This window comes from Asterias amurensis, chromosome 20 (genome assembly GCF_032118995.1).
Source record: "Asterias amurensis chromosome 20, ASM3211899v1".
Lineage (NCBI taxonomy): Eukaryota > Metazoa > Echinodermata > Asteroidea > Forcipulatida > Asteriidae > Asterias > Asterias amurensis.
The window spans coordinates 14,876,074-14,885,925 of NC_092667.1; the positions used below are offsets into that span (position 1 = coordinate 14,876,074).

Genomic DNA, 9,852 nt, shown 5'->3' on the forward strand with positions numbered 1-9,852 from the left:
AAATAGGTTTAATGTATCTGAGCTGAACACTTAAGATAACAAAGTTATGAGGCTTGATGAGTCATGACTAACATAATACACTGCCTATTCTTTCTCTGGAAACGCATGAATGATAGAAAAAGAAGAACACGTGGGAATAATCATACAAAGAAATATATTTCGTATAATGAGAACTTTTATACTTTTATAAATCAAGCTGCTGAATGAAATCATCTGTTATTTTTTCCACGAAAAAAGAAATCTGTTGTTTGATCTCCATCGCTAGTGCCGATGGGTACACTATGCCTAACTCTGTCCAATCTAAACCACAGAGGTTTACCAACAGGTGGAAGTATCATCATCTCAATATACCTACAGCAGTTCAATGGTTGTTAAAAGCACTGGATACATTCTGTATCTTGTCAAAGACCAGTATTCTCACTTGGTATATCCAAACATAAGCCTAAAGTATCAAACCTGTGAAGATTTGGACTCAATTGCACATCGAAGCTGCAAGAGAATAATGAAAGAAAAAATCCCTTGTTGCACAACTTTGTGTGCTTTCAGATGCATAATAAATGGCTTCAGTTGAAGACTTCTATTGTTGGAGTGAGAAATGGCCTCTTTCTCAAAAACTATGTTACTTCAGAGGGCGCCGTTTCTCACAAGGTTTATACTATCAACCTCTCCCCATTACTTGTTATCAAGTAAGTTTTTATGCTAACAATTATTTTGAGTAATTACCAATAGTGTTCAGTGTCTTTTATAGAGTATTTATGATGAAAGTAAACCAAAATTAATCAACATGTAAGTCTAGGATCTTAATTTATTGAGGTATTATATTGAGATGATGACACTTCCACCTTAAAGATTTATCACCACAGGTTTGAATTTGAAACAAGTTTGTGCACCAAATCTTAAATGTAGTGTTTTCTTATTTTATTTGCAGAGTCAACAGAAAGCCAAGCTGCAAGTGGGTTGACTGATGTAACCAAGGTCGAGATCAACCACACCGACCCTGGCTCTCCTCCAGACACTGGGGCAGCCACGCCCTCCTTGGCCCCGCCCTCCCCTGGAGGTATAGCACCCCCATTACCGGAGAAGGCGGGTAGGGTCAGCCCCGCCCTCCCTCCAAAGAGATCACCCGCACTTCCTCCGAAGCAGAATGCTCGTGGGAACGTACAAATGGGGGGTAAGTTTCAATTTCACACTAGATTGCAACGTCGTTTTAAAAATGCTTTCCACAAAAAAATCATTTTGGATTTAGTGGATGTTGAAATCTGAAATGACCAGGTCTCAATTTTACAGAGCTACCTTTAAGCCAACAATTTTGCTAAGTAACTTTGTGCGTAGCAACAATTTGCAGGACACCAGTCAGAGGTGGTATATGTGCGACATGGCAGTTTGGCTGGTAAACTTATTCTGGTAAGCACAGCATTGTTGCGCTTAGCTTCTTGCCCATAAGCTGCTCTATGAAATTGGGCCCTAGATCACCTTGATCATCACCTAGATCATGAATAATTATGAAGAAGAAAAACAAACTTTTTTCTAGACCTTTTTGGTAAAATCAAAGTATACAAACACAAACAATAATAGTTCTTTGAAAATGACACTTCATATGTTGCCCACATGGTATTTATTGACAGGCTCGCCATCTGTTAATCATGCTGGATTTGCAGTCAACCACGCCGAGCAGACAGGTAAAGGCGGATCTAGGAACATCAGCTTTGGAAGGTAAGTAACCCTGGCAACATTTCTAGGCAGTGAATGTCATGGAAATGCAAAAAGAGCTGCCCAAAGTTCACTAGAGCTGCGTAAGCAGACCATGGTGCTAAACAGTTTTGACTTCTCAGTGAATGTCATCTCCATGACATCAAATCAATAAATGCAAAAAGAGCTGCCCAAAGTTCACTAGAGCTGCGTAAGCAGACCATGGTGCTAAACAGTTTGACTTCTCAGTGAATGTCATCTCCATGACATCAAATCAATTAATGCAAAGAGCTGCCCAAAGTTCACTAGAGCTGCGTAAGCAGACCATGGTGCTAAACAGTTTGACTTCTATAAATACATTCTTCAAATGGTTCATTTTACATTTAAACTTTTTTCCTGCTTTTAAAGGCACTTGACAATATTGGTAGATTCTCAAAATATATATTAGCAATCTACTTTGTAACGAGCAATGGAGACCTGTTGGTGGTATAAAACATTTTGAGAAACGGTTCCCCTCTAAAGTAACGTAGTTTTTGAGAGAGAGATAATTTATCACCAAAGTATTTGAATCGCTAGAAGACTTTCTCAGGCATCTAAAAGCACACACATTTTTGTAACAATGTTTTTTGTTTTTTTCCTCGTGATTTCTTGCAACTTCGATGACCATTTGAGCCCAACTTTGATTTGTTATTTAATGCATATGTTGGGATACAACAAGTGAGACTACCGGTCTTTGACATTAACCATAGGTGTGATAAAATTAAGCCCTTGGCAATTTCCACTGCGTATGAATCTATGGCTGCGGCTAAGGGTGTTGCCAACACTAAGATCCTTACCTATGATTGACATGTGTTGTCTTTATTCTCTCTTAACAGTAATGTTCAAAACATACCCGATGCTGACGGTGATGGTAATGAGAGATCTGATGTTAATGGTCAATGCAACGGTGACGTCAACCATGATGACCAATCAGATGATGATGAGGATAGTCTTAGTGACTACGAGAATAATAAAGAGAATGAGAATGATAGTTACAGTGATGAAGACGTTAATTGTAAGTCGCTTCACTTCTTATTTATGTTTCTGTCCGTTGTTTTTTGTTTTTTGTTATTTAGCCTGACTTCCGCAGAAAATCAGAAGAACTGGTATTAAATAACCTGAAAAGTCTATGAAAGTATTTTTTTTAAATAGTCCCATTCCTTATTTTGTTAATTTACTTAATAGGTAGTACTTTCATTTGTGTGTGTTTTGATGGTGGTTTGTTCACGTCTCTTTGTAAATTTTAATGTAGACTCCAATGTCGATATATTCTTTATATAATCTTGCTGTATATTTTTATATGTAACTATTTTTGTATGTAAACTATTTGTTGTATGTATTGTAATTTGGCCATTGGCCATGAATGTTAATCTATCTATCTATCTACACTAAATGAACAAGTATAGCTCTGCCCTAACAAGTTGTCTCTGCAATGTTTTTATAGCTGGTCTTGTGGCCAAAGTGATGCGTAACGACAGTCTAGCATTCCATCTTCGTAACCGACCACCAAGAACAGTTCTTGTGGAGAGGAATATCCTCCCCCAGCAAACTGACGATGAGAAAAAACAATTAAGGGACGCTGTTGGCGCCCAACTAGTCAGGTAAGAACAAATCAACTGTAGCTCTATAGCTCAAAAGATATAAGCGATAAACAGGATATTTTTAGGTCGGTGATATGTATGACATAGGATGACAACATTTCCTGTTGGTTTTCTGAAAAACAGATGCCTGGAATGGAAGGTAGTTGGTTTTTGTGGTTGTCGGTTTAGGTTGATGTGGTTGTTATGTTTAAGCACAGGTTAGCAGTGGTCAGTAACTGCAAACTCATCATGGCAAGAAGGTAAATTCCTGATTGCCTTTTATTTTTCTTCACAATGATTTTATTTGTTGTCAGTTTTGCCTTCAGGGCCCAATTTCATAGCGCTGCTTAGCGGCCGATTTTTTGCTTACTGTGCGATTTCTATTTCATAGCGCTGCTAACCGTAAGCACACGAAAAGGCATGCTAACCTTCCGGTGCTAACCGCACTAAAATAAATGACGTCACAATGCAAATCCACGGTAAACACGCAATTTGGCCGCCCAATTTTTCTGCTAACCTGTGAAATACGCTAAGGCTTAAGCAAATTTTTCTGCTACAGTAAGCACGCAAATTTGCTTACCGTTAAGCAGCGCTATGAAATTGGGCCCATATCCCACTGTATTCCACGGGGTGTTATCAATACTGGGGAAGGGGTTCTATCTGGCTAATTTGCTGTTGGGCAAGCCTTTAAATAAGATATTGCCCTTAATGGAACATAAGAAGGATATTTGAGAAGGATACTTGATTTCTTGAACATTTTTTTGTAAACAAATCTTGATTTCTTTTCATCATTCAGGCGATTGAGCCAGAGACCGACCCAAGACGAGCTAGCTCAGAGGAATATTTATAGAGGTGAGTTTGACAATAAGATAATATGTAAATCTATCTAGAATTTTATTTTTAAGATGGCAAGGTCATCTTCATTTTGCAAAGGGGACTTCTATTGGAATTTTTGAAGGGTCACCAAGAGACCCGAATGTGTGATGCTCCAGACTTTTCCCACCAAAACTCAAAACTAGGTTTATTTGATCATCAAAATTAGGGTCTGTAATACTTCTCAAATGTTTTGAGAAGTATATAGACCCTTGTTTACAATTTGAAGTTCAAACTGTACGAGTACTAAATTCTGGGGTTTAATTTTGTTATTTATATTTTCTTTTCCAGAACAAGTGCCAGAGAGACGAGAAAAGGAGAAATTGGAAGAGAAGAAGAGGATCTTAGTCAGAAAGGTTTGAGAATAGTTTGAAATTATTGCGATTATTCCTGCAGTTGCATTTTGAATAAAAAAAATTATGGATGCTTTTCTTATGATGACTGTGTAGTTAAGAGACTACTGATTTCTCAGTTAAAGGTTATTTAGCTTTCAAGAAAGACTCTGCAAGAGTCAAAACATCAGGCCATTAAACTGATTTTTACATTTATGCCATAGGTCCTTTTGGTTGGTAGCAGTTTGCATCAAATAATTAAATTTTCTCAGTTAAAGATCAACAGTTTAATTAAGCCATTTCTTGTATTTTTTTCTTCTCATTGTAGCTGAGTTTCCGTCCAACAGTCGAGGAGTTGAGGCAAAGGAACATCATCAAATTCAATGAGTATGTGGAGGTCATGGAAGCCTTCGATTATGACAGAAAAGCCGAAAAACCCTGGACAAAACTGACGCCTCAAGACAAGGTAATGGAGTTACTATGAAGTGTATTTGCTGTGTATTCACCAGGGTCTAATTTCATAGAGCTGGTTAAAGCACAACAAGTAGCTAAACAAAACAAGATTATGCTTACCAGAATAAGGTTACCATCCGAACTACCATGCAACCAGTACACTTTATGACTGGTATCCTGTTTTGAAACCTGCATCAGTCTTTATATTAGAATGCGTTTGGTTTGGTGTGATTAAATATTCTCAGGCATAAATATTTGGTTATCTAATGATTATTTACTTTCCCTCAGGCATCAATCAGAAAGGAGCTAAATGACTTCAAGAGCGAGGAGATGAACGTACATGAAGAAAGTAGGAAGTACACAAGGTAAGGTCAAAGTTCACATGTCTAGCTTATGTTCCTTCCACCCTACACAGATGTGTGATGAGCACAGTATACTACCTGCTCCCCCCCCCATTGTGATTCGCACCATTCTAGAGTAGCTGTCTTCACCACTAGACCAAAGAGTGCCATGAGATCAGGGCTCAATTTCATAGAGCTGCTTAACAGCCGATTTTGTGCTTATTGCGAGATTTCCATTTTATAGCGCTGCTTACCGTAAGCACAAGCCTTTCTTCCCATCTTTAATTTGAAATTTCCTCCTTTGCTTTATATTCATGGGGTTCTTGGTTAGTACAGTGATTTAGGCCATGTTCGAAACGACGACTTCGGCTACAGCTACAGCTAGATAGCATGAGTCTGCCTTTTCTCAACACTGACAGAAGTGCCTGATCTAGCCGTAGCTGTAGCGGAAGCCGCTGTTTAGGACACGGCCTAAGTTCATGTTTCTGAGAATCCTTGGCCTCACCGAGACTCGACCCAGAATCAATAAATGAAATGAAGACATGATTAATTGACGCCTTTATTTCTTCCTTGTTTCTCTGTCCAGGTTTCACAGACCTTGATGTATTTACAAGACTTTGACGTCTCATCCCAGTGTACAAACTGTACGATATTGTAATTACAAGTAGGTGTGGATATTGATTGATTGATTGATTGATCTAACTGGATGGTCATCCTTGACCGCCGTTTACGCTACGCGTATCATGGATCCTTTCAACTCTTTTAAACATGTCTTATTGCGGCACATTCTCTCAGCTTTGTCCTCTGTCTGTGACTGGTCAAAAACACAATCCAAGAAAGCTGGGCAGATGCAGCTCTACTGTGAGTAGGTTTCTGCAATACATCGGTAGTTGAACTAACAAATTGGACATTGGTGTAATTATAATAAATACCCTTTTACCTGGCTCAAGTATAACTATAAGCTGGAAACTGGTCACAAAAAGTGCAGACATGGTGTTTTGGACTGGTCATCAGTTTCTGGTAAGCAAAGTTGCTTTATACCTTTAAGCATGGGCAAAATTTCATAAAGTTGTTAAGCACCAATACATGCTAAGCAAATTTTTCTGCCAATTTGCAGAGAACCTGTGACAAACAATATACATTACATCGTATCTTGGCTGGTAACCTGTTTCTGCTAAGTAAGATTTTCCGCGTCCAGCAATTTGCTGTTGTGCTTAACAGCTTAATGAAATCAAGCCCTGGTTGTAGAGGAAGCAAGAAAGTTTTCCTTGTCTTCTCTCCATTGGGGTTCTTGGCAAGTAAAGTGACTCAGTTTACTTTCTGAGGATCCTTGGCTTCACAACCAGAATTAATAAATAAAAATAAGCTGTTCATCTGGAATCAATAATTCTGAGATTTTCAAAGGTCACAGAGGGATCTACAAAGGAAGGTAGTTTTCCTCCTGGTGTCTTTAGAAAGTTTAAAGGTTTGTTCGAGCACAGTGTTCTGGAAATTTGTGCAATGAAATTTCATGGGAACACTGATCATTATTAATCGGTGAAAATCTGTACAAAATTTGATCATAAATGTAAGAAAAACTGAACATCAATGCAGGCTTGCAATGGTGTTGACATCTCACAAAACCATCGTGACATCAGCCAATGTAAGACGCTCATTGTATAAACATTGGTGGCATTGCGATGTATGCGTAATGCATTCTAACTAATGAATAATGCATTTTAGCTCATAGATATTGTGCTTGAACCCACGAACAATGGCTTTGAGCTCATGAATAATGCATTTAAAATCAGGAATGCTTCTTTTGAGCTCATGAATAATGCATTTAAAATCAGGAATGCTTCTTTTGAGCTCATGAATAATGCATTTAAAATCAGGAATGCTTCTTTTGAGCTCATGAATGATGTATTTGAAATCAGGAATGCTTCTTTTGAGCTCATGAATGACGTATTTGAAATCCTGAAAAATGCATCTTTTGAGCTCATGAATGACGTATTTGAAATCGTGAATGATGCATTTGAGCTCATGAATGATGCATTTGAAATCCTGATAGTGCATTTTATCTCATGAATTATGCATTTGAGCTTATGAATGATGCATTTGAGCTCATGAAAGATGCATTTAAAATCCTAAATAACGTGGTTTTCTTAACTTCTCAGAGACATTGACAATGACGTTTCATGTACAAAGTACCGTCTTTCATATAAAACTGTCTCATTATATTGGAAATCTAAATTCTCCCAACCGAGCGATGGGTCTTTTCACCGCTCTATTTAAGTATTGCATTTTTAGCATATTAAGAAGCTGTATGTAATCTTTGTTATTGGTGAAGCATGTATTGAGAATTTAACTAATTGTAGGGAACGGTTTCAGTGTAACATATTATTGGGAAACCGTTTCTGTTTTTGTTGTTTTTATGAAATGCCTGCAATTTAATTATAAAACGCAAGCTGAGTTTTCTCGTAGAGTCGATCACGTATGCCGATTTGTTTGTTTTTGTCGTAATTTTTATAATGGCTGATTACTATGGATTTGGCTTTGTATATGGTACATGTATAATTGAACTGTAGAGATTTCAGTTTAGGCATTAGAATGCAATAAATTAATCTGTCCTTTTAATTCATATTTTTTCTCTAACTTATATTATTATTATTATTATTATTATTATTATTATTATTTTTTCTCGTCTCGGAATGTTGCTGTGAATAAAAAAATGAAACAACTATCAGGATTTTAAAGGGGAACAAGAATTTTATTGAAAATATTCTAGATAAAGTGCAGTATTGGTTACTCCGCCCTAAATAAAAATGTTTTAAAACTACTTTGTATTGGCTTTGTATAAACGATCCTTGTTTACAGATCATTTCAATTGAATTTACATTGTTTTGACTTCATAAAACGATTTTCTTTTGTGTATTTTTGGTAATAACTAGCATTGCTGTTTACGATGAATTTCTTTTTGTTCAACATTTTAACTGAAGTATTAAAAACAATTTTTATTCCCATTACATTTCAGTCCCCATTATCCGAAGTCCTTCCCCTTGTTAATAGATTCATACAGCCTGCAAGCACAACTTTGTGCTTAACACAAACAACTTTGCTTAGCAAAAATATGTTACCAGTCGAAACAGTTACCATTGCGCTGACTGGTCATACCCTGACCAGGGCCTGGTCATATCTTGCTCAGCCAAGAAATTTGCTAAGCAGAAGTTTCAGCTTTATGAAATTGGGCTGTATTTCCTAATAGGGCCCAGTTTCATGAAGCTGTTCATATCAAGAGCTATCAAGAGATCTGTGTATTTTATGAAAAGTGTCAACTAACCTCAAAAAGAAAGCAATTTACAAAGAATGTGCCACATTTTTCTTTTCTTATTACATGTGTGTTCATCTGTCTGATAGCAGCCATCTGATTGGTCACATGACAGCTATACTTGTGACAGGTTTATTTTCTACTTAATTAATTAAGCGTAGTCTATGCTACGTGTTATTTTAAGAGCTAATTGTAATAATAACTTAATGGGTAGTTTTGTTTTAATTTTTTAGAAGCGTCTTCCAAGAGTAGTTTGTGTATGTAACGTTTTTATCATTGGCTGTTCTATTACGACGTATTCCTTCTGTTTTTGGACGCATTTGGGACAATTACAATGATGCTAATGGATGAAACCAGACAAAAGTATCTATTGTGTATTTTCTTTCATCTGAGTGTATGTGTTTGTGATTAGGTTAAATCATTGGTTGGCATAAGAGCACTCAATGAGTAGAAATACTGAGTAGAACAAAATTAGTTAATGGCCTGATGTTTCGACCCTAGGAGAGTCTTTCTCAAAGGTTAAATGACAACACAACAAACATGAACAGGCAACGAAGTGTAACATAAGCAGTGAAAGTGAAAATACATTAATAGAGATAGTCAGAAAGCACACAGAAACAAGCAAGGGGTAACAATGAAGAAATACTTTTAATGAAAGTTTGTGAATTTGCCATTTTTCAGTTGCTCAGAGGATGTGATGTATGTAAATCGGAAACATTTGCCAACATCGTAAAACATCAACGTCTTAAAATGATGCAGTGGGTCTTACTTTGCCCAATTTCTTGGCTCTGCTTACACCGTAACCAAAGAATCAATGCTTTTTGGCACATCTAGGGCAACAATTGTGGGTAAAACTGTTAGGGTTAGGTCCAGCAAAAAACCACAAAAGGGTCCGTAAGTCCAGCATTAAACAAATACATATATTATGTATATATATTTTAAATGAAAGTATCTGTCCCCGTGCGTGTGTACCAAAGTTCTGATGATAGCGCCCTCTTTTGAACCCTCCTCATCCAATAAGAGGGACACCGGTGTGGCAGGAGATTTAAGCCCCCCCCCCCCCGCCCCCGGATATTCGATCCCCAATGGCAAACTGTGTACACAATTCTTCCGATATAATAATCCTCCTTCAGTCCATGTTAAATTACCATTATTGGGGACCGAATCTCAGAATTCCCTGGGACACCCGGCGTCATTTCTCCCGGAGCGCCTCTAGCCAGCAAAGTCGAGGATCGATT

At 37.4% G+C, this 9,852-nt stretch overlaps 1 protein-coding gene across 6 annotated transcripts in view; it reads left to right on the forward strand.

Moving 5' to 3' along the window:
- The window catches only part of LOC139952562 (uncharacterized), a 30,447-nt gene extending 21,459 nt beyond the window's left edge, over positions 1 to 8,988 (forward strand). For all 6 annotated transcript variants that reach the window (XM_071951737.1, XM_071951739.1, XM_071951735.1 and 3 more), the window contains 9 exons: positions 929 to 1,171; positions 1,626 to 1,713; positions 2,565 to 2,743; positions 3,173 to 3,329; positions 4,105 to 4,160; positions 4,473 to 4,537; positions 4,842 to 4,979; positions 5,255 to 5,331; positions 5,894 to 8,988. In XM_071951737.1, coding sequence (XP_071807838.1) covers positions 929 to 1,171; positions 1,626 to 1,713; positions 2,565 to 2,743; positions 3,173 to 3,329; positions 4,105 to 4,160; positions 4,473 to 4,537; positions 4,842 to 4,979; positions 5,255 to 5,331; positions 5,894 to 5,909 — 1,019 coding nt within the window. In that variant the 3' untranslated portion in view covers positions 5,910 to 8,988. The remainder of the gene's footprint in view (positions 1 to 928; positions 1,172 to 1,625; positions 1,714 to 2,564; positions 2,744 to 3,172; positions 3,330 to 4,104; positions 4,161 to 4,472; positions 4,538 to 4,841; positions 4,980 to 5,254; positions 5,332 to 5,893) is intronic.
- The last annotated feature ends 864 nt before the right edge of the window (positions 8,989 to 9,852 follow it).